The 25,173-nt window shown below is 39.0% G+C and overlaps 1 protein-coding gene across 12 annotated transcripts in view; it reads left to right on the top strand.

Moving 5' to 3' along the window:
* Positions 1-25,173, top strand: part of MAP7 (microtubule associated protein 7) — a 119,687-nt gene that overhangs the window by 30,869 nt on the left and 63,645 nt on the right. The window contains exons 1-2 of one of the 12 annotated variants that reach the window (XM_054819472.1): positions 6,252-6,355; positions 6,504-6,613. The exons of 9 other annotated variants lie outside the window; for them this stretch is intronic. In XM_054819472.1, coding sequence (XP_054675447.1) covers positions 6,601-6,613 — 13 coding nt within the window. In that variant the 5' untranslated portion in view covers positions 6,252-6,355; positions 6,504-6,600. Of the gene's footprint in view, positions 1-6,245; positions 6,614-25,173 lie in introns of those variants that run through there. 2 more of the 12 variants (XM_054819473.1, XM_054819470.1) reach the window with 2 other exon arrangements.

The following is a 25,173-nucleotide window of genomic DNA, read 5'->3' as shown; positions in this document are numbered from 1 at the left end:
GTTTCCTCAAAGAGTTGCCAAACATACAGCTTAGCTAAATGCAGAAGAAACTGTTCTTTCCACAGCATTTTGTTTGCTAGGAGAAAGGGGAGTAGCTTGGAGGAAAGGTGCACCAGCACGCAAGGTGCAATTCCTGACAGTTCTCACAGAAAAGAAGTGTAGGTGTGTAGTCCCATCTAGATACAGATGTGCTTAAACAAAAGTGAATTGATAGTGTTTCAAAAGGGTACATGCATACCATGGATACTGTACAGTAGTTACACATATAGCACCTTCTGACACTACACTACAGCATTATTTTGGAAAATGTGTGCGTTTCCTAAGGAAAATGGCCCACTCTCTGAACTGTTAGCTGAAGTTCCCATGTCTTTCCAGTAATAACATCCTAGTGAAACCAACTTTGACTGCTGTAGCCTGCATTTGTAGGAACTTCAAAATGATGATAATAAATATAAATATCTTTTTGTAACACTACTTAACTGCAAATTATGGCATTTCTAGATCCTGCCCATTTTCATTCTTATTAATGAAGCCTACATATACTTCTGCTTAGTGCTAACTTCTTGTAACTGAAACTTGCCTATTTTTGCTCAACAGTCAAAGCTGTGACTCTCCTGACAGCCTCCTACTGAAGAGTATATCAGACATCATTGCTTAGGTACATAAATGTGTGGAATAACTCTCTAAGTTCTCTCCTCCTCTAGCACACTGGGTAGGAGAGAAGCAAATCTGACTCAAGTGAATTCCCTCATAACCATATTATTAATCTAAATAGCTGATTTATTTTTTTTAAATATGAATTCTGTGGATATAGGCCTAACTGAAATCTAAATGTGTACAATTATATAAACTTTATTGTAGAAATGCTTGAAACCAAACTGCCATCCTAAGGCTTATAACAGCATAGTTGAAGAAAGTTCCTTTGCTAAAACTGTGTAATCAAATGTGTAATTATGGGTTAAAAAAAATCCCTATGCTGCACATTTGGATCACATTGTTGGGCACAGAGGGCTTTCTTCAGCATCTAATGAAACTTCTCAGACTACTTGGGTCATGTACAGGCCTTGTTCCTGGCAAATGGCTCATGAGGACTCAAAAGAAAGATGTATTGTTTGTTCCTCTTCCTGGAATGGGAACCACAGAGCACTTCTGGTATCTGTCAGCTGCCAGCCAATTACCCTGCTGTTCTCGTCTTCTGGCTATACTTTGCCTTATGCAGGTTGTTCCAGGACAGCCATGGAAGTGATTAAACTTTCAAAAAGGGCAGAAGGGATCTTTACATTGTTCTTTTTGGTCTTAAGCCATTGCACTCAGCTGTTCTCAGCAAATGCTCTTTGGAGTTTGGGGAGTGTTTTGAACATGAGAGAGCTGCTGTCAGAGTACCAGTGCTGTTATTTAATTGCTCTCTTTCGTGTTCATATACTAGCTTGCTCTCAAGTTGCAGGCCTGCATGATACAGGGAAAGGAGGCTTTTACCAAAGCATTAACCCCCCCGCCCCCAACTATTAAGATTTGCAAATATTTTATTTTATGAAACACAAATTTTTTAGTTAAGGAGCCCTGACTTCCACTTATTCTCATGCCACCGTGAATATTGACTTCTACAGAAAAAAATTTAGATTTAGGTTGTGTTATTACTGTTGGGGGGGGGAAGGAAGTGACTACTTGTTCAGATTTTCAAGAGCTTTTTCTGTTAATGTACTAAAATAATTTCATGAGGACACTGAATCTACAGTAGAAGCTTGTGTCTTGTCAGGAGACTTTTCAGTCCCATAAATGTGATTGCCTTCTGGTTACCAAAAAGGAAGCAATGTTTTTATATGTAAAGAAGGGGAAGGAAGTTAAATAAATCTGTACATGTATGATAATTGATGGGTTAATTTATTGTGGAGACACTTATTGCCACAAAGTGTGACACTTCTAATTGCAGTTAATTCCACAGGTTTATACAGTTCTCCCAAATGTGTTATAGACTCAGAGGCTGGGGAGACCAAGTTCCTAAATACTAAACTATATATAGTAGCTATATATATGTATATATCAGTGTCTTCTGATTTAGTACTAGTAGATCGAAATATGCTAAAAACTTAACACGGACAAACACTTTCCTACATTAACAGTTTTTTAAGATATTGTTTGTAGATCCTTTTATATTCCTTTAAAAGGAGATGGAATGAAAGTCTTTGTTAAGACTTGGAAAAACTGTGGTAGCAGTGGATTTCACTTTTAATATTTAAATCTAGGGTCATATTCCCTGACGGTGGTCAATGTAATGAAAGCCACAATTAAGCAGATATAGTCCAGAGAATGTAACTGATGATGAAATCTCCCCAAAAATTGTTTTTCTACTGCTGTTTGACAATACCAACTGAATTAAACTCTTTTCAGGCAATTTTAAAATTAAGTGCCAACCTGCTTAAGTTTCCCTCCTTAGGATAGGCAGCAGAGTATGTCCTTGAATTTTTCAGGCCGCCTTTGGTTTTCTAGCACTTGCATTTTTCAGCAAGCTCTCTTGCTCTTTGTGAAGACACGTTAGAGCAGAAACAGCTTGCTGCTTTTATATATGTTATCCCCTAGGCATACAACAGCCTCGTCAGAAATGCACAATGACAGGAGCACCAAGTCTTGCCTGCCACTTGCATAATTTCCCTTTCTTTTTATTTTTCTTCTTTTCTGTTCAATGCTTTCTGTGCTGAACCTTCAGAGAAATAGGTCTAGAAAGTTAAGCATCAAGCTGTAACAGTAGCTTGCTCACTAAATACTGTACTGCTATCATGTTACTTATTTTATAAGGACTGTGATGATGTAGGCTAATGTTTACACTTTAAGGGTCAATGACTGAATTTTAACATGTGGGACCTTAAGACTGTCTTAGCTAAAGAAAAGCCTCCATCCCTTCTGCTTTCCATCGCATTGATTTCAGGGGGAAAAAAAAGAAGGATGTAGTCTTCAGTGATAAGAACAAGCTGGTAGTATGTGTGATTTTTTTATTTTTTAATGCCAGGTGGTTCACCAGCAATGTAACAAGGCCCACCTGCACAGTCAAGCCAGTTAATGGGTGGAGGTTGTGCTTGTCTTTCTACTGCTTATCTGGCTAAAGGTGAAGCTTGCCTGCCAGTGTAGGGCAATCCTCTGCTAATCTGGGGAAATCCATTTTGTCTTGGTCAGTTGATATAGGCAACGATCACTAAAGCTCACTTAGACTGAGCTTTCTTCCTCAGAGGTAAATTGGAGGATAGCATTAGAAAGACAGACCACTGTCCTCTCCATTGCAGAGATTACAATACGTTAGCTCTGGCCACACTCAGTATTCTACTGAGAAATGTACGCTTGTTGTTGTCCAAGTGCATCAAAAATCTGTTGAAAGGAAATGACTGAAATTTACAAAGATGACTCTTGGATGTCACTAGCTTGTTAGTTCGTTTAACACCTTACATTACCTACTGCTACCTACTTTATCATGGATAAGCATGTATTGTGTTTGTTATTCCAGTGTTGTAACACTCATCTCCTTTGGTTCAAGATGCTGCATTCTAACATGCTGAATGGAGTATTGGTATGGTGGAGAAAGATAAATTGCGAATTAGCCTGAAATTTGACAAGGGATTTGAGGGGGCCTGTCTGGCATGCTGAGCTGTGATCAATCTTTGATCCCCCTAAACACTTAGCATACTGATCTTTACTTGTTTAGCTCTTTCAGCTTATAGTATTTTACCTGATCTAGAAAAAAACATCAACTGTTAGCTTTTCTAATCTTCAGAAAGACAACACTAGGAAGAAACCACATTTAAAAAAAACAATTGAGAAACCAAATAGGGGAAACATCTATCAAAGTTTGGGACTATACTCTTGTAAAGTCAACTCTGTATATATATATATTTTTTTTAAAAGCACCTTTTTCTTTACCTGACCTTTCATAGAAAGCCTGTACCAAGTATTTTAATCCACCCTTTTCCTGTTATGTTTTGTGTATATACACATGCATTGCAGCTCTGCATGGAAATAGCTTTCAGATGACTCTCTCTTTTAAACTCTGCTAAATAATGTTCATTAAAAATTAACTTCAAGGATGGAAATTCCTCCCTCTTTTCAGCCCTGGCCCATTATGAAGGTTAGTGCCTAACCCTTCCTTGCGGCAGAGCTGCTCAATCTTCATGGCCTAAATGTATCTAGGGCATTCTGCAGCAGCTCTAGCACACTGTGTGGCTATTTTTGGTGATGTAGCTTTGTCTGGCAGTGCTAGAGAAGGATGGCATATGCTCAGTGCTGTGCATGTGACTGATTTAAGGGTGAATGATGTGGTTTGGTTTAAAAAAAAAAGAAGTATATGTATTTATCAGTATTTAAAAAAACCCAAAACCTCTGTATAATATCCCATACAAATTTAATATGCTTGACTGCATGAGTTGTCATTTTCCTTTTTTATGTAATTGTATGCTCAGTGGACTGTGTGTTAGAAAGTGAATTAGCAAGTTAATTTACCCTACATGTCAGTGATAGAATTGCTTTTTTTACCAGAATACACAAACACTGCTTTTTATTTTTAGAAACATTGTAGGAGGGGGGTTAGTTTAACCTGTTTTCCTCTTAGGTTTTTAGTTCTGTTTTATAATTAGTTTCAATGGGGTCTTTTTGGACATTTTCTGAATCAGCTTGTTTTTGTTTACATGTTTACCATACTTCGTGCTGTACCTCAGGGAGACCACTTACAGAGCAAGTTACCTGCTCATCATCTCAACAAGGATGGTAAAATTAATGATAATTAATCTTTAATACTCATAATCAAATATAATTAATGCTTACACTCTGTTTTGAGTTTGCAACTCAAACTAAACAGTGTTCAGCAATTTACCTCCATAATATTCCATAAAACCTAGCTGCTTCAGGCTCACAATTTCACAGGAAGCGCTCTAGAGCCTTAGTTATTGTTTCTACCGCAGGATAGCCAGGTCCTCCAGCAAAAATTTGGGCCCAGTTGTGGGGCTGAAGGAGAATGTTTGCATTAGAACCAATAATTTGAATAAATGAGATGCCAAAAAGAGTGGAGAATAGAAGCATTTTCATCTAAAGATATAGATCCAAGTTGTGAGAGGCTAAGTGGCGTTAGCGATCCTGGGTTTATTGTAGCTACGGTTATATGGGAAGGCTCTGGCAGGATCAGAAGCTCAATCCCACTCTTCCAGGCTCCCTGACCATATCATAGCCATAAGGCTGCTTTTCATATTGCAGCCCAGGTTTGACAGTGGTGACAGGACAGAGCTTTGACTTCTGTGGGCCTTTTTAAGCTCTTGTGGATTGGTCAGCATGTAGAGTGGGTGGGAGATGCCCTTGTGCCATACATGAGTACAGTAGTTATTATGGCTTAATAAATGATTATTGTAGAACCAAAGTGTTTATAAACTGTTAGTATTGAAATGGGAGGTCTAATGATGTCATGTTGTGACAAATCCGATTTTAATTATTTTGTAACAAACTTATAATGAGCGCATTTCAGAGGAGAATTATGTTTGGTCATATTACATAGATCTGGTTTATATCTTACAGTGCAAATAAAACGTGGCATAGAAAATGTGACACTATAGCACAGGTACTTCTTAAAATCTGGATTGAAAGTGCTATTAGCAATTTTTTTGAAGATAGGGTATGGAATATAGCAGTTCAGTTACTAGCAGCTTGATAGCAGCTTATTTGCCGAAATATTGGGCAAAGCGTTGACGTTATTGATTGTACTGTGCTTGTTGAAAGGGCTTATTTGTTATCAGGCCAATAGAAATACATCAAGAAATACCTGGTGGCCAAGAAATGCTAAAGTGCTGAATAGTATACCTGATACTAAAATTTTGAAATACCTAACAAAGCAATGTGCTTATGTACATGTGCAGAAGTCCTTCACTGAAACCAAGGTCCCATCTCTATTTATTTTTTTATCTTGAAATGCATGTTGGGTTTTTTAGTATTGCTGTAACTTATCTTTGCACTAAGCTGTTTGAAAAGGGGGGCGGGGGGATGGGACGAGACACGGTATTTTAAACCGTTGAAGGACTGTCCAAGGCAAACATGGAGGCTCTACTGTCCTACTTCTTAGTTTTATTTGGAGGCAGGTTGGAGCTGACTGACCAAGGCCTCCATCCCAGGTTGTGTGTTTTGAAATAGGAAGTGGGGCAATGTGGTAGACAGCTGCCAGCACCAATAACCGGTGGCTTGAGCTGCTTAACAGAGGCTAAGCCCAAATCTATTGACGCAGAGCACAGGGAAGTGCTCAGCAGACTTCTCCCCCCTCCCTATCCTTACATATAATCTCATGATGCTGTGGATGTGACAAACTCCATTTTCATCAGATGTTGGGCCAGAAATGGTGAGAGCAGGTCAGATTTGACCTCAACAGGATATTTTGATGGCACGCATCTTTGACACTTTCTGAAGCTGCACCTTTTCGTTCCATGACACCTCCTCTTTTCTACTCTGGGTTTGCATAATTGCTGGCCTGAATTTTTCAAATGTAGGATGGGAGACTGAAGTCATGCCTATGGGGCACATGGATCATGGTATGGATTCACAGTAGACCTCTGCAATACAAATGAGCGTACAGTACTGAGTATAATGGATGAAATAGGTAAGCACCTTACTGTTCATATTTCCAGAAATAATCCTTTTAAATGGCTTCCCAATTAAAATTTGTAAATGGAAAACACTATTATCTCTAGCTGTGGGATGCATGTAGTGTTTTTCCTTTGTACTTTCTAATTAATTGTAAGGAGTCTAACGTGATGCAAGGGGTTATAGAAGAGTAATCTGTGAGTACACTGATCTTTTGATTTTTTTAAGATACATTATCAAATTGAAGGGTTCATCTTTCTTCAGTATCTGCTGCTAATAACTAAGTAATTCACTACTGATTGTTTTCCAAACCCACCAGATTTCTTATTTAAGTTGACTTCTTGGTTGCAAGTAGTCATACTCTTGATATACAGTGTAGTTATCTACTTGCTGACAACATCATTCAATCTAATTAGTTTTAACTTAAAATTTGCCAGACCGATGGACACTGAGGATGGTAATATGCAGAACAGGAAGGGGCCTGTTTTGTCTGTAATAAAGTCTTTTACATAAGCTAGGGACTGCAGTTGCTAAAACAGCTACAATGCAACATCCCAATTCCTAAAGTAGTTGCAACTTTGGTGTCAGAGTATTTCCTTTCCTTTGTCTGCCCTAGGCCAGATAATGGGAGAAAGATGTTCTGTGGTGTGGAATTTCTGTGTGAGGAGTTATTCCTTGAATGGGGAATTAATGGAGCTTTTTGTAACTCTTAATCTCTTTAGTTATTCAAGTTTGTACATGCAGAGCATGAACACAAGAGTATTATTTTGTGTTTGCCCTTCTAACTCCACTTAGTTTATTTTCTGGTGACTAAACCAGTCAAAAATTATTTTTTAAAAAAATCTTTCTGATGAAGATGCTTTTTTTGCTCTCTTGTCATTCAGCACGTCTGTTTTCCTCTTTAGTAACTGCCTGCTGTGTTTACTCTGTAAACCTTGGGTTATGCCATCTGGGTGTCCTTTTTGTTTGCTGTGAACTCTCTCTGAAGTAATAAATGATTGCACCTTTCTTTTACTGTAAGTGCTACTTAACATACCTGGAAGTAGCCTGATACCCAATAGTAGCTTGATGCTATCATGCCTTCTATGTGCAAGACCCTCACCTGACCCTTATTTCCCCTTATGGTGCTGGCAGCTCACAGTCCCTGTACAGAGATGTGGCTTTTCTTCGTCTTCTGTATCTCAGGTGCCAGCTTGCAGCAGTTTGTTTGGTTTTTTGGGTTGGGGGTGGGGGAGGTTGGTTTGTTTTGGGGTTTTTTTGACATCTGGTGTCTGGCATGCCAGGCTCCAGAGCTAACATGTAGGGGTGGAAGGCAGCATATATCCTGCAAATTGAGGGGTCAGCACCTCCACATTGCCTTATATTGTGGTGCCTGCCCTGGCACACAGCAGTGATTGAAGTGCTTGCCCATCATACAGTCTAATTCCAGACAGCACAGCCCCAGCACAGGCTGCTGTGCATGTAAATTCATTGCATGATTAGAGGTCCTAGTACATGTTGCCTCATTTGATGTTTGCAACTTGAATTTGCGTAAATCGTGGCTGTCGTCCTGGGATTGTTCTGAAAGTGAATTGAGTGGAAGGTTCTTTAATCTCCAAATCATGTTGTGAAGTTATGAGAATGAATTATCTGGGTTCTTTTGAATGTATTAGTTAAGTGGGGCAAGTGAAACGTAGTGCTCCTGGAAATAAAGGATTGCTAGCACTACCTGATGGCTTACTACTGTACATGCACACTTAACTATTTTCACTGATGATTCTTGAGCTTAGATTGCAGGCTTTTTCTCTTGGGAGTGGAGAATTTAGGGAGGGGAGGGAAGGGGATGCTGAGCTGTGGAGTAATCATGAGGGGAACAAGCAGTGGAAGTATGCTAAGACCGCCTGTTTCATTTTAATTTCAAACATAATTGGGAACTTCAGATGTGAAAGGCTGTTGCTTTAATCTGTTGTATCATTGCCAAAATCTTTGGAAATTGAATTGATCTGAAATATTAATATTGGTTGCAAAAGCAGTAGAATTCTGCAGCTGTCAGATAATGTTGCAAAGTAGAAATGGAAGTATAATATAATAAAAAAAAACATTATTGGAGGATGTGAACAGAGACAGCATTTCGTTATGAGGCCTTGATTGAAAGAACTGATAGAAAACAAGGCAAACCTTTAGGCTGTTATAATTTACATTGATATAATTTCTTTAATTGGTTATTTTTAAAAATAAACAAACATAATGGAATTACCAAATTAAACAGGAATTTCCTATATTTTGGGTCTATTTTATTATAAAAGAAAAATATACAGCTGGTATAAAATTTTTCAGTATTTATAATGAGAAAATACTACAAAGTGAGTGCTATTATCCAGTGCTGTCGTGTACTTGTAAGCAGTGTTAGAAAATCAGAGCCGCTACAGTGTTTTTTTTAAAACACATGTACAGTGACCAACATTTGTTAATGGGAAACAAAAGCAGAGGTCAAGGCTGTGTAAAATGACGTAAGGTGAGGGGGTGGAGGAGGCTTGGAGTAGCTTTACATTCACAGGCACATTTCAATATGCATTTCCTAAGTACTTGTCTTCCCTGCCCCCTTGGCCTAGTTGCAAAGCAGAGCTGTATTAACAGAAAGATGGCATTGAATAGGGGCAAGTGAAGGTGCCGTTCCTATGAAATAGAAGGTTTGGCTCTTTGTCATCACTTTTTCAAAACTAGGGGTCAGGTAATGGAGTATGACTTCCCTTGTGTCTCTCCTGTTTGTGGTTAGAGAGGTGTGATATTACTAGGATGAGAAGCCCATCATACCTCTTCAATAACTGAACAACATATTTGATCAGATAGGAATGATAATGCTGCTTTCCTTTGGTCTCCTTTTTTTTTTTTTCTTTTTTTTTGCCTACAGAAACATGTGCAGATTCCTTGGTCAAAAAGAAAAAAAAATAATCCATGGATCAGAATACAGATGGAGTAGTCACTGAATTGCTGCTTGCTCTCTGTGGAGATAGGATGGAAGCAGTTTTTTTCTCATGTATGCAGAGCAAGTGCCCGCTCAGGCAGAAAGCAGATCTGTTTCAGGTATCTGAAGCAAAAGAACCAAAATTATTGTGTGTTTTTTCTAAGCAGTAAAAGATTTGGAATACTTATGCTGCCCAGCAACAAAACATCTTGGAAAAAGACATTTATTCACCACCATTAAATAAGTACACAGCTTGTTCTTTGAAAGCATGCAGTTAATGCATGAAGCAAAATGAGACTTTCAGATTTGGTAACAAATGTTCTTTGGAAAACTTTAACATTAAGTTGTCAATAAAAAAAAGCACAGTGTTTTAAGTTGTACCATTTTGGAAATTATAATTATGCTATTAAATGAAAGCCTGAGGATAGCTGAGACTTAGCTAGTGACTATACATGCTTCCTTCAGTCGTGAAAAACAAATGTGGAGATGTTAATAAATGGCTGCTACTTCTACTTTTACAATATTATTTTGTTTTGTTTTTAAGATGTCAGTGGACATCAATAGGTACGGCAAATTTACAGTGTCCTGTAGCTTTGACTTTCAAGGTTAGGTGATATTTTTAACACAAGGTAGCTGAAAAAGCATTTGAAATGACTCTCTGCTATTTTTAATGTGTCTAGCACTTTAAAAAAATCCATATAATCCTCTTGAAACAGATGGCTACAGTGAGTTAAAATCCCACGCTAGGATTTGGGCTTTTACCTGGTGCCGAAACCAATGTCATGACACAGGGATGTATCACTGAATTTGCAGGTGAAAACCTATTTCAAAGCTATGTTTAAAAAAAACCCAAACAAAATAAATAAATAAATAAAACCCAAACAGAAGGCTGCAGGAACTGTGGAGTCCCTCTGGATGTTGTCTGTTAGTTTTATTTCTTTTAGTTTGTGTTGTATCATATCTTTTTCCAGGCTATATTGGAATATGGAAGTTGGTGTTAACTAATTGTTCCCAAACTTTTCATCTCTGAGGGAAGAAAGATAGGAAGCTAAATTCTTTAACTTCAAATCCTGTAAATACTTTAGCTGCCTAACTAAAGGCAGTATTCAACCTGAAGTTTTTGTTTTAACTGCATGTAAGGATAACCCAGGAACACTTCGGGGGACATGGCTGAGGTGAGGAGGAAGATGTTGGCATTAATCTTACCTAGACCTAAAGCATGCTTGCCTTTTTTTTTTTTTTTTTTTCTTTAAAGCAGGACAGCTGGCGCTATTATCTATAGAACTACAGTAGTGTCTCTAGAGATGCTGACAAAGCAATGGTGTTCTTGTCTATATAACTGGAAATAATTTAATATAGCTGGTGATTAATGGAAAAAAGGCATGCTATTTCAGTGTGCTTGTTTCCTGCGCTATTTTAATTGTAAAAGGAGGCAAATTAGGGGAATGTTAGTGTTGACACACATTTAAGTTTTTACAGTTAAGTCAATTAGTAGCTAAAACTTATCCCCAGTGCATTCCAGCAGTTAACCAAAGATTAATTTGAGCCAACTAGACACAGAAGTAATGGTCTTTCCTCAGAATAACATCTGAATTGCACCAAAATGTATTTAAACTTAGCAAATACAAAAAACCTGTTCTGACTCTTCTGCTATCTGTTTATAAAATACGTACATTTCAAGGGAAGATACTGTGGTCAGCAGTGACAGGAAGAGTGCAGCCCAAGCATAGCCTCAGTGGGTACTACCCAACTGCTCCAAGGATGCATATGCGCCACTGTTGTTCTCTGCCATTGGTTCTCCACAGGAGTCCTCAAGAATTTGCGCCTCCCTTCTCACTCCATTTTGTTACCAACTGCAGCACTCAAAAGGCTGAAATTATGTGAATATTGACATATAGAGAAATCATAAGTAGCTTGGTAGCAGGTAAAAAAAGGACCTGAACTGTGGGGTGGTGAAGGCTCTTTTTTGAACATAAAATTTTAATGTGATATCTTGAGATGCATTGGAAACTTCTTTATGCTCCCCTAGTTATCATAACTCAGTGTAGGTCCTTCCTAGCAAGTTGAAGGACAAAATGTGTACTAGAATATAGAAGATTTTCAAGCGATGTCAGAGAGATTCTTTACCGAAAGCTGACGAAGTCCTTGAAGCTGGTAGCCCACAGTATCTAGTATTTCTAAGGTTCTTAGTGCAAAGCCTACTTAAGCATTCTTAGTTTATTACTCTAATACCTGCAAATAGCACTTGGAAAAGAGCAAGCATATAAATAACTAGCTTATTTATGACACATTAAACTTTGGCATCTTCTTAGCGAGACCATATACATATGAAAATATTTCTTAGTATTCTGGGAGCGTTTCTGCTTCCTAATAAAATTTAGACTAACTCTGGGCAATTCTTAAGAGGGCATATAGGAGGTGAGAGCTGATCTTGTAGATGCAGTCACTTGAGAAGCTGAGTTTCTCTGGACTTCAGTGACAGGTTGCTGTTAGGTATGTTGGCACATGCTAGATTTAATCTTTAAAAAGTTGGTGGTGTGACAGTCAGATTTTTCACCCCACTCTACTCACTTTACTGAGAGAGCTTTTGAGGTTGATGATGGGCTCCTATTCTCAATTTCTTAATGTTGCTTCAGCTAGACTGCTGCATTGAACTGCAGAGCAAGCAAAGAGCGCATTGAGAGGAATATTGGGACAGGGAGTAGGAGGTTTGAATGTGTTACATCCATTGGGAATGTCCCGAACGAGAAGTATTGCTGCTGGGCCTGCCAGATGAGTAGTTCAGAAATTAGGTTATTGTGAAATAACTTGGTACTGTTGCAGCCACAGATTATTTGTGTGCTTTTAGCTGAGGAAAATAGTGTATTTGTGCTGAAGTGTGCTATTGTTTTGTGCCGTGATAAATACAACATCTCTGCTGCTTTAATCTATACTTACACAAAGGCAGAGGGGTACTGGTAGTCTCATGAGGACAGATTTGGAGGGGGCACTCTAGCAACTTTGCCTAATTAAATCATAACCAAGTCTTTCCCTCAGCTGTATGAAATGCAAATGTAGCTCTTAATCCTGCAGACTTTAATAGCCTGAATGCATACATGGAAGCAAAGTTGATATTCCATAGGACTACAGCAGACCAAAATTATACCTAAACATGACCTGTAAACGAAGCTGTGACACTCCAAGTGGTCAGTAAGTCTTAGGCCCTTTCTGTACTTTCTGCAGCTTTCACACAGTGGCCAAAGTGAGACCTTATCCCCCAAGCCTTGCAGCCAGTATTAGCAAGCTCTTTTTGCTTAATGAAGCTGTGCTCCCAGACTCCCAGGGGCTTTAAACTTGTGCATGATGTAGAGCATTTTATGTGCTAGAGTGACCTTGTTCAGTTTGTCAGCCTCAAGCAGGTGGTGTATTCATGATTTATGAAGCCTGTTCATCTGTCCTGGAAAAAAAACCCAAACCCCAAACAACATTTTACCTATTCTGCCTAGTCATAGTGAAATATGTATATTTACAATAATAGAAGCATCTGTAAAATATAAACAAGACAAGGAAATAGAAGTTATGTTTATTGGGATCTTTCCTCACTGCTTCAGCCTTACAGCTGGCTGATACAATGGCCACAGAGCCTCTCAGGGCTGATGTAGTGTAGAGTGTGTGTTAGCAGCAACTTCCACCCCTTTTTTAGAGACTGCTACTCCTGTCTCCTGGGCATGAAGAAGGATGTGGAAAGGGTGAGGACAGGAAACAACCCAAAGAAAATTGACCCTCTTTTTTCCCCTTCCCAAGCCTGACCTCTGCTTTCTGCTTGTTTTTCCCTTAGAAAGGCATTCCCTTGCCATGCGGTGACTGGGCCCAGGGCTCCACGTGTTAATGCAGAGAGATTGCATGATTTCCTTTCTCTTCTCCAGCTCTCTTAATTAACATTTACATTGCTTAATCTACACAGCTCTGCCTGCCTGCATGTCTTCTCTTGTTACAGCCTCTGAAATAAGTGATTTAAGAGTTTGATAATTATATACCTTGAAAAACTCATTGGTATAATCATCTTGCTAGATTCAAAGCTCTCTTACTTGCTCTCTAGTTAGTTTTGTGGAAAGACAGAATATGATATTATTGATGGCAAAACTAGGAATGGATTCAGTGCTAGCTTTTGGGACTTTGGGGACTCTAATATTGGAGCTGAAACTTCTTCACAGTAAGTTTTCTCTACCTTGTGGAAATAAGGGGAATCACTTTTGAATAGGAGAATGAAATATTTCTTGTTTGTTGGTTGAAATGTTAAAATTTTCTGATTTAACTCAGTGTTTCCTTAGTCTGTCCTCATTGGGTTTCATCTTCAGCTAGTCCACAATCAGCATAACATGAAGCGCTTCTGGAAAACATACACTGTAGGTTTGCCTACACTTCAATAGTAAACAAATACAGCAATCATGTCACAGAAAGCATTAAAATCGTACTTCTAAAATGTAGGCTCAGATTAAACCATTTTGGGATGGTTGCTGCTGGTTGTTACATCTCTGGCCTCATACCTGGCAGTGTACTAACATCATCTGTGGCAATTAATAAGAGAAGATGTAGTTGGACATCTCCACAAACAAAATTGTAAAGGCAAGTACACTGTTGCAGATGGTTTTATGAAGACCAGGGGAAAAAAATCAACCTAAACAAACAAAAACCCCCCAATCACAGATGAGAGCTGCCAACTGTTACGTAAATGTAGAGAAATCCTTAGAAATCTGCACTAAGATGTCTAAATTTTTAATATGCTGTTAAGCGCTTAGCCTTGGGGAGGGAGGCCCACATAAGGCTTTTTCTCTATCTTCTGAGTTAGTAGTTCAGCAACTGTTTCTCAGCTGGTCCATTTAAGCCTGAGCGCATGTAGTGAAAAGAACTCTTTCTTGGTTTGTGTGTGGTTCATTGAACAAGGTGGCTGCTTAAAAACAGGAGTGTTTAGTATTGTACATCATGTCACCCTCGCTTTTACCCCAACTGACCTTTCAACTCTGCAGAAGAGAGCACATACAGCGATTAATCAGCCCATGCTTATTACTTCAGGTCACTTGCATGGCTTAGACAAAAGAAGGGAGAGGAATATAAATGCAAATATTTTCAACCATTTGCTTTTAAGGGTAGAATGGAGCATGACAACCTGGGCTGCCTACTGTGTTACAGTGAGTTTTGGTGGTGTGTTGCCTTTTGGTAGTGTTGAATTAAATGCAGTTGGCTGGTTGGCCACCTCTTAGCAGGAACAGCCAGAGGTGCCTCAGCTGCCCGCAGCTGTAGGGGAAGGGGCTGTCATATCTTCATGGAAGGATTAGGGGCAACTTGAGGTAGGGGGTGGGATGGAGTATCTTGGCCACTTCTTTGTATTCACAATGTTTTGTGGTACGAATTGTTAGTAGTTAATGATCCATGGAATGCAGTGAGCTTCAGATCTCATCAGGCATGCAAAATATCTGTTAAAAATACAGGATACTTTTGAAAGTAGTTTTATGAATAAATATGAAAAATGTACATGTTACACTATAGCTGATTATTTGTCCAGTGTTTCATGTTCTTAGAAAACTAAGCTCTCATGAGACCTGTTTTAAAAGCTTTTCTGGTGGAAAATGGTAACTGCTTCTATAGTAGCACTTAGACACCAGTGAATTTGGGACATATTCAAGACTTTCTAGATGATATTATTGAAATTGGAGGGGCATTTTGTTTCCATTCTGATTCGTAACTAGCTCAGAGGAGGCTATAGTTGTTATCTGTTCTGTCTGTCCCTGTGACTTACCTTACTTTCCTGTTTCATCAGGCAGACCTAGGATAAGAGTCTGTTCTGTAGTAGTTCTGGATTCCCCAGTCAGCTCAGATCCAGCTCTGATGAAGAGACTGCATGGGCTTGAGTTTATGCATAATCGTCTCTTGGCTTCAAGAAGGGCCACAGATCTGAGCTTATGTATAGGAGGAAGTGCTTGCAGGGTCGGAGCTTTGATTGCTTCTACTATGCAGAGAAGTTTTTAACATATGCAAATATATAAGCTATTTAGCTTTGTACTGAATATGTCATATAGCCTGACTCACAGTAGCACTGTGTGATGTGTGGACTACTTGGAGTACAGTGTCCTTCTCCTAGGTTGCTTACAGTCTCTTAATCATTACAATATCTAATCCCTGATTAGATGTTGAGGAAGAACAACAGTTTCCAAAGCCAGTCATAGTGTTTATTAGCTCTGGAGCACATGACTCACTAGCAAGTCTTTAAGAGATTTCCTTGGAACATCCATAGAAGATTATTGTTCTAGCACAGATCTGAGAGCATCACAGACAAATTAATATCATCTAAATATAACATTAATTCTTCCAAGGGGAAGATCATTTAAACCCCTAGAATGTTTTTTTTATTTTCATTATTTTTACAGTATTACCAGAGTTATCTTCTCAAATAATCATATACACTGGCACCTGTGACTCAGCATATTACCTGAAATTCTTTCAAGCAAGGAATTAACAAGTGATCTGTGCTCTTCACAAGAACTGATATTCTTTTGATGTAGTAGGATACTGTTTTGCCCTTAAAAATATATTACTTTTTTCCAGCATACACTGACCACAACTGTGGGGAGAACAACAAAGTGATGCACATCCTGCAAGTGGAAACAAATTGCATAAATTTAGCAAAGGCTAATTGCATAGGTCTAGCCTTCTACTAAAATTAAAATAAGCTTACTAATTTCTGGTAATGGACTGCCTTAATTTATATTATTATTTCACATTATTTATCAACAGAAATCAGAGAGACTTCTATTCAGGTAAAAAGGTCTCAAAATTAACTCCCAACTCAGGATCAAATCTTAGTGGTTTGAGATTGTCCACATTTGAATTTGATGACAGTAACAAAATAAAGTTTTTATATAAGGTGTAAATTAGTCTATTTTCTCCCTACAACCTCAAATTAATTAAGTTAGTATAACTTATTTATAGTTGCTTTCTTATCTAGATGTAGCAATAGCAGGAGGTTTAACTGGTATAGCTAAATTTAGACTGCTCTTAATTTACAGAAGGTTAGAAGGAGTTGACATCTAGGACTACCTACCACTAATTATGCAGGTATGGGTGTCAGTTCACTGTGGCATTAATTACTATTAATTATATATAGTTTGAAAATGCATGGGTTTGGGGTTGGTTTTTGTTAGTTGCTTTTGAAACTTCAGAAATGAAGGGTAATTCAGCCCTTTCTGTCTGGCTTAGCATGATGGCACTGATGTGGCCCTACCTTGAATCAAGTGCTGTTGTTCAAGGCAATGTAGAAGTGTCAGACAAAGATCTCCGTGCCCAAAGATCTGACAGTTTTTAAATCTGTGTGAATGTTCAACAGTTGGCAAAAGATTGTGTTTCTCTTCATAAATAATTTTAAAAGTAGTCTGCTGGACAGCTGTGTTGGCTAGGATACTTCATATTCTTTACAGGCAGCATAATTCTGGTCCAAAAGTCTGTATGGTGTGAGAGCATTGAAAAGAATTATAATTTAGCAAGGAAGGCCTCTACTTTGTCTTACAGCGATGGCTACAACCAGTTCCTCAATCATTTGTTTCCTGAGACCTCACTGAATATCATGAGTCTGTTCTTAATGTTAACAATTCATATTCAGCTTTACAGTGATGTTAGACCAAGAAGTCAGAAGACACTGCATATTCGTTGCTTTATTTTTTTCATAATCTATTTTTCTACTTTCTAGGCCCTGAAATAAAACTGTTCCTGATCTCTTCCTAACCTACTCAAAACCAAAACTATTTAAAAGGAATGATACCAGTTTTTCCGCTCATCTTTCATGATGTGGGTTTGTGAAGCTGAGCATGGACAGCATAGTAAACACCCAGCATGGGAGGGAATCCATCCCTGGACTTCTTGTCAGGCCATGCATAGCATGGGGCTTGTCAGCTGAAGAGCCCCGAGAGGCATCTCAGGCCTAAATTTACTTGGTGAAAAGAGGAAAAAATAGGGTAGACAGGTAAAGAGAAGAGGTTGTGCTCTGTATAAAGGAATGGCTTGAATGATTGGAGCTTTGCCTTGGGCAGGTGACAAGCCAGTAGAGATCTTGTGGGTAAGGAGCACTGATGATGCTGTAGTCAATGTCTGCTGCAGACCTCCTGATGAAGAAGGAGGAGCTGATGCTGCTGCCTTTAGGCAGTTGGAGAGAAACTCACAGTCTCAGGTTGTAGTACTCATGGGTGTCTCTTAACCACTTTTCTGGAAGGGCAATGCAGCTGGGTGCTAGAAACCAGGAGATGAGTTCAGTACATTCCAGAACAATTCTTGATGCAGGTGATCAATGAACTGACTGGGCGATACTGATAAAAACTGGTGGATCGTGTAAAGGTTGAGGGCACCTTTAAACTGCTGTCTTGCAAACCTTGGGTTTGCAGAGTGCTTGTCTCTAGTTGCATCAGCTTCTGGCATCAATATTCTATTAAAAGCAAGAGAAATGCTTGTTTGGAAGTAAAAAGTGCTGACAAGTTTGTTTTGGTCTTTTTTTTTTTTTAATTGCAAAGCTGGCACAGCAGTAGGTAAGCACTAATGAAAGTAAGTTAGCTAGCACTTCAGGTTTTGGAACTAATGTTTTAAAGTGTCTTGGACAGAAACAGAGTGCATCTTGTTATTGTGTCCTCTGTTGTATAGCTGTGATGTGAATTCTAATTGTTCAGAGCATGAACAAGCATGTTCTGGAATTGCCTGGCTGTGCTGATCAAGGGACCGTGGAGCAAGGTGATACCTCTTATACAGCAGCATCCTGTGTGATTGTTTCAGAGTCACTTATCCATTGTGTGAATGAAGACAAACCAATAAGGTGGATGTGCATTATGTTATTTTGGTCACATTCCATATGGCTTTAATTTTTTTTGTAGCCTGGAACCTCACTAGTGGTGAGCTACTGACTGCCCGGACTTGTGGAAAATACTGGGCTCTGAATAAATGAAATGGATGAGACATGAGTTTACCAAGAAGGAATGTCCTGAGATAAAGTGGCAACATATGATGTCTGCTCTGGAAGAAATAATTTTTTACTTGCAGCACAAGTGTCCCAAGTCTGGTTGGATAGTGCAAGAGCTATGCATACAGAAACAGGAGTTTGACTGGAAGATAGGCAGGTACAGGATATGAGCAAGTACAACCCGATGGTTATCTGGATCAACAGGAAGACAGGGATTGTGTAAGTAGATTTATGGAGCATGGTTAGTGAGGAACTAATGCTCTGCTCTCAAGTGAAACTCAGCATAGCAAATTATTCTAGTCTTGCTTCACTGTGGAAGACCAGCAGAATGATGGAAAGCAAAGCACTAATGCCCTGGTCTGGAGCTGTCTGCAATTGGTGAGACTCCATTAATTACAAAAGCCTTGTCTGATATCCTAGTGGGAGTTTGCTAGTGTTTAATCACAGTGAGTTGGTCATTTTGAGTCTGTATTATAGTCTTTTGTGATAAAAAATAGTTCTATGAAGCATTGAAGCAGGCTTGATGAGTCTCTGTCTCCCTGTGGAATAGCAATCAAAAGGTCAAGGCTCAAAGAATAGCCTTGTAGGTAAGGCCACTTGCATCCTTAAAAATAACGTCCACTAGTGCAATACAAGGAGCCCAGGAAGCAGTTAATACCGGGCCTGGTACCAGCAGTAACTGATCTACATGGCCCTAAGTTTTGTGTAACCAAACCTGGTGTCTGTCTCCCATATAAGCAAAAACTTTAATGTATTTAGTCAAGCCAGGAAATTGTGTGGGGATACTGAAGGTAATTTGGGAGAACCATTGCATTGTTGGTATGGAGCCAGTTCCGTGCAGTGGTTGTGGACAACAAAACTTAATGGCTCTGCCAACCAGCCTCTCAGCTGCTGTCTCTGTGAGCAAGTGGAAGAAAGAGCTGGAGGACAGTGCTTGAGTGACTTGCCTGAAGGTGAACAGGCTTGAGCACTTTTCCGTCCTCTATTAAGGGCAAAGAGGGGAAGCCTCATCACCATCTGAAGTTATCAGACCTGTTACCACTGGCTACCAGGCATTGGCACAGGCTGCTTGGGCTTTCAGAAATATGACTCAATCACAGTGAATGATGCATTGCTGTGTGGAGTCAGATACTATGATTTCAGCATTATGTTGCTCATCCCTTTTCTCTTTTTTTTTTTCACCATTTCTGTAATGTATATAATTTTATATGATGCTTTTTTCTGTGCTGAAGTGGAATATTTAATGCACATTACAGAGCAATAGGTTGTATTTTGAAGTAATGCAGTGACATAGTGAAGTCACTTGCAACACTTGACAGTCCAGTTTTTCTCTATTTCTGTTGACCAAACAAAAGAATTGGCACCCATAACGTGTTCTATAAAAAGTTGAGAGGTATGCATGGTATACTATAGTTTAGTCTAGCGATCCTTGTAAAACACTTAATCTCTAAAGGCAGGGACTCAACTACTGTGTAAAATATTGTTAACATGTTATTATTGTTTCTGGGGTTGAATTCAAACACTCTTTGTGAAATTGAATATTTAGTTCTGCTATCACAGAGAGTGGTATTTGTTTCAGTTTTGTTGGTACCAGTCTGTCATGGTTAGGCTGCTGCAATGAAGTTTGTGGCTTAGAGGTCTAAATTCTTTGTTTTCTCCATCCACAATAAAGAGGAAGCCAGTGTGAATTAAAAAGCTGTAATTCCATGAAGCATTTCAGTGATGATGTTGTAAAACCAAGATGTTTTGCATAATGAAATAACCCCAAGTGAGAATTTTATCCTTCTCATGCTTGATTTGAATTTTACAAGGCAGATGGCAAATAATTAAGGTTGCATAACATTTCCCATTAAAAAGAGCCTTTCAGTCTCTTTATAACTTTGCTAGATTTAAATGATTTGGCCTCTGTTTCTCTTTTGCCCGTTTCTCTCCCTCCTTTTTTATTTTGTTCATCTTCAGCAAATGGACCAATTGCTGAAGAATGAGACGTGGAAAAGTAATGGGGACTTTTTCTTCCTGAAGAAAAATCTTGATAGCAGTCTCATAGGGGTGGCTTAAGGCCACCATGCTTTAGAGGAAAGATTTGAAACTGGGAACCGTATGAATTTGGTTTTAGAGCTACACTTCCTCCTGTGCCTATGAAAAGCCATCCAAATTAGCCACATAAAAAGTCACAGTTAGCTCATGCCTGATAGGGATGCTATATTTCTGTCCAGGTTTTTTGGCTGAACTGAGGCAGTAGCCTTTCTTTTCAAACACTTTGGGCTTGTCAGTGTTCACATGATTCACCATCCCCATGGAATGAATGAGCACGCTCCTCCTTGGAGCTCCTGGGACTGAGCGGGACTTTCTTTCCCTGGCTGCTTCCAGTCTCTGCAGGCTGCTTCGGCACCAGGTGCACTAACTACGAGCACAGAGGCTTACTCTTCTTCAGTGCTGCCCAGGTACCTGCTGCTTGCTGAGTGTTCAGGAAAAGTAATCTGATGCCACTTGAGAGAGGTGGGGAGGAGAAGGTGTTTGGATTGCAACAAGGCTAGCCAGAAAACTACAAGGGTGAGAAGTAGAAAGGCAGGAGAAGAGTTGCAAGGTAGTACATTCAGGAACAAAAGGAGGAGTTTGAGGCAGCGCCTGTTGTGTGGAAGCTGGTGGAAAGGAATGGAAAATATTGGCAAAACATGTTGTTCTCCCCATCTAGTGGCAGGGTGATAAGTCTGCCAAATCAATTTCTGTTATCCCAGAGAATACAGCATCGTGATTTCCTGAACTAATTTGATAATTGGGGCGGTGGGGGAGATGGTGGTATGGAAAGGTACCTATTTTTTTATGCTTGTATGTTTTTAATTTTAGGTGACTGATATATGTCAGTACATAATGCAAGCTTTTTGTTAACTTTTAAGGTTCAAAGGTCAAGCACTGAAAAGTTAGGAAATCTCAGAGTGAAACTTGTCCATGCAACTTAGTTTAATATACCCTATGCGTGTACATTCTGTTGAATAGTTAAGCATGTGATTGTGGTCTTGGAAGTTAATAGACCTCTCATCAGGAAGGCTAAACAATTGCGAATGAAGTCAGGCTTTAATCTATCTCAGCAGTACTGCATACCTAAAGTTGTGGAGATACAGCTTAATGGCAATTTCATTGTAACTTTTTTCTAGGTCAGTGTCTAAAAACCTTCTTGGATTTGAAACAGTTTCTAGTTTAGTTACTAGAAACACTAATCCAAATACAAAGATTTCTCCAAGTCTTCATGTCAAGAATGAGAAGCATTTGTTGCAAAATACTGAACGCTTGAGGGTTTTGGTTTAAAGTAACTTCCAGGTTTGATTTTTATTCTTGAATACTTAAAATTTGGTGTTAAATAGATTTCTTTTGATTACAGTATGATGCAGTGCCTAGTCAGATGTTTTCCATATTCTGTCATGTCATCCTTATAAAATAATACAAAATTAGATCTGAAGAACAAAGCAACAAGCTTAACGCTTGTTGTATTCTTTGTTCTGTCTGTGTTAGACACGATCCAACCAGCACCATGGTGGATTTTCCCAGGTAACTAAGGCACCAAATGCAATGACAATTATACTTTTTTTAACAAGCTCTGATTTGGTGGATAGACAGACTACCTATGTATATCAGACTAAAAGCAATGGGATGAGGCAAGGTAAGATTTTTGTTGCTTCTGTTAAGAAAGTAGACTAAGAAATGTGAGGTTTTATTTATTTTCTGTAGCAACTCATTCTTACATATGTTATTTCTCTAGAGTACTTAATTTTCAGGGATTGTTAAAGCCTGAATATGGCTGGATCCTCTCAGACTGTTTTTGAAATCATGGAACATGCTTAAAATAAAAGCTAGTCAGTCAGAGACAAAAGGTTTCCCTGAAGACTGGAGGAGAAAACAAGTGAAATTGATGTCTCTGAAGGGTAGGAGCTGCAAATTATGGCAGTCAGGCAATGCAATCACCAAGATAGCTAACAAGCAAGTGCTTGGAAGGCCAGTGGCACCAGTGCTTAAGGAACTAAAAGAAAACCTACGTGGATTTGTAATGATTTATGTTTTTATGATGTATAAAGAGCTGTCATAGTACTGGACTTGGAGCAAATGTTTGTGCTGCCATTAGAGTAGTCTGCCATGGAGAGTCTATAGAGAGAAGCAAGTTACGCACTTGGAGGGGAGTGGCAGCATATAAAGATAAGCTCCACTTTAGTGGTGGACAGTCAGCCTGAGATTCCAGAAAGAACCTGGGGAAAAATGTACTTTGTTTTTGGTAGTGTACCTGAAGTGATGAATTATTCTTATAACACAAAGGTCAAACAGCTCTAATAACCATTTGACATGTTCATATTAAAGAGACTTTAAAAGTAAATGTTAGTGTTATTTAAAGATTTTATGCAAGTAGCTTCCTGTTCAAATATATAACTTTGCCTTTCTAAACACATACTCATTTATATAGTTTTTCCAAAGACATGGAGCTCAGAAATAATTAAGGCTGTTTGTGCAGCCCCAGTTCTGTGTATGCAGTGTTATAATTACCTGTTAGAGTCTGCTGCCCTTATGCCCAGCAATACCTTACTCCTCAGGAAGTCCTGTTTCCTGGCAGCTTTATATCAGTAAAGATTGCAATAAAGATTACAGTAAAGAACTGGTCCCTGAAATGAAAATAGAATTTTCCAGTTTCCTGTGATGTTCACTTTGAAAGACAAGTTTTCCAGTAAATGGTGTCTTGAGAATTTACTTGAGCTCTTGGCTAGTAGTAGCTGTATTTGTCTTGTGCCTCCTTAAATATAACAGTGTAGTCCTGGCACAGCTTTTATTTTTGACAGTGATTGAAGTGATTAACGATAAGTCAGAAATATATTTTCTTAAGTCAGTGTGTCAGCCGAACAATGGTAGGAAACATTGCTTTTTGCTTCACTGTTTCTGAATATATGCATTTTGCACCGCATTAAATGTTTGTCTTATTTAGCTTACAGTAATAGGATAGATCTTTTGTATAAAGAACAGGAGAAAAATTAGAAAATGGAGTGTTGTACTTGCTGTCAGTAGTTACAGCATCCCTTCTAGCAAGGTGGAGGAAGCCTAGCAGAAAACTGCCGGTTTTCCTCAGGCAAGTGTACTCTTGATTAGAGTAATGGCTTGAATGCGTGCATCCAGGAACTTAACTGCTAAATAACAGCATGCAGTCTTTGTAGTTTTAACTGTCAGAAATAATTGTCTGCACAAAGTGGGTTATATAAACAAAGTGCAGCTTCTGTGAATCTTCCTGCTGTCTTCAGTTGAGAAGTTGTTGTTGATATAGTGACTGGCAGGTATTATTCATGTTTTATTTGTCTAAGGCTGGAAGGAAGACTCTGAACATCTCCATAAAATTTGTGAGCTGTAGAGCTTTGCCCAGGAAGCTCTGCAGCAGTGAAACGGTCACCTATGTTACTTGTATTGGTCCCACTACCTTGTAGGTGGTCTAGAATTTACCGCTCTGGAAAAGAAAACCCAGCAGATGTCCCAGGCATAAATCTAAGTGGCCTAATGTGGTATTGTGTGAAGATAACTAGGTACCAGGAGCAGTGTAGCTATCTCAGTGTAATGCTTAACTTAGCTTTTTAGTCAAGCTTTTAGCTCCTGTGTTGGACTCTAGTGTTGACAAGACTCTCCTACTTTCAGTACCTGAGTTAGCTCGGGGTGTTGAGTCAGGAGATGAAACCCACATGGCAATGAACTTTTTTCCTTAGTAAACAAGGTGATAGTACTTCATTATTTAAGAAGCTGAATCTTGCAGAAATCTCTGCAGCTTCTATAACCAATTGTAGTTTATTTTACCCCATGCTCCTTTGCATGGAGTACTAAATGCCTTAACTGTTAGTGTTAAATAATGCTACTACTTCTGTTTTTCCCCGCATCCTCCCTCCTTGCATTTTGAACATCCTTATTCTTACTGATTCTTTGGTAAAAGATTTGATAAGATCTCACTCAAGGCAGTTGTCAGGGACTCTGCAGAGCAGTTTCTCTGGGAGTAAAACACTCTGTCTGAAGTCACTTGTCTGTTTTTGCAAATGTATTTCTGTTATTGCTGACTGTAAGGTGAAAATAGCCACTAAATCTATAGGCTAGGTTGAAGTTACCTGGTTTCTCTTCTCTTCTGGGTGAGTCTCCATTTATTCTCTCACAAATGAGGTAATTCAACAGAGTTTCTCACGCAACCCAATTTTCTTCATATAAGCAATAGGATGAGACTGAATATGGCTTAAAGCAATTATGGGATGAAGGCCAGGAGTCCACTTATTTCAGTGGATACAGTGATTCTGAGTTTAAAATAATTGAAAGTGGAGGAGGGGAACTCTTGGATAATGGAAATCTCTTAAGCTGTATTGTAGGTGTCTTTTAATAGGGATGGGAAGTGAGGGAATTGTCCTTCATATGGCAGGCTAGTAACTTGGAATCCAGTGAGAGCTGCTGTACTGCTAGTAGAAGCTCTGTACAAAGAAAGTAGTTGGAAGTACCCGGAAGGTCAAGGAGCTGGTGAATGTGCCCTAAATGTAATGCAGTGGGAGAGTTGTGTTGTAGGTCTCCCTTGCATAGTTGTGTAAGGTAGCAATGCAGAGTAACCTAACTAGAAAGAAGGCTTTGAAGGGGAATAGTCCTATTTTGACCTAACTTTCTTCTG

This window comes from Grus americana, chromosome 3 (assembly GCF_028858705.1).
Source record: "Grus americana isolate bGruAme1 chromosome 3, bGruAme1.mat, whole genome shotgun sequence".
NCBI classification, from domain to species: domain Eukaryota; kingdom Metazoa; phylum Chordata; class Aves; order Gruiformes; family Gruidae; genus Grus; species Grus americana.
The sequence above is the reverse complement of the archived record's forward strand: the minus strand, read 5'-3'. Positions and strand labels throughout refer to the sequence as shown.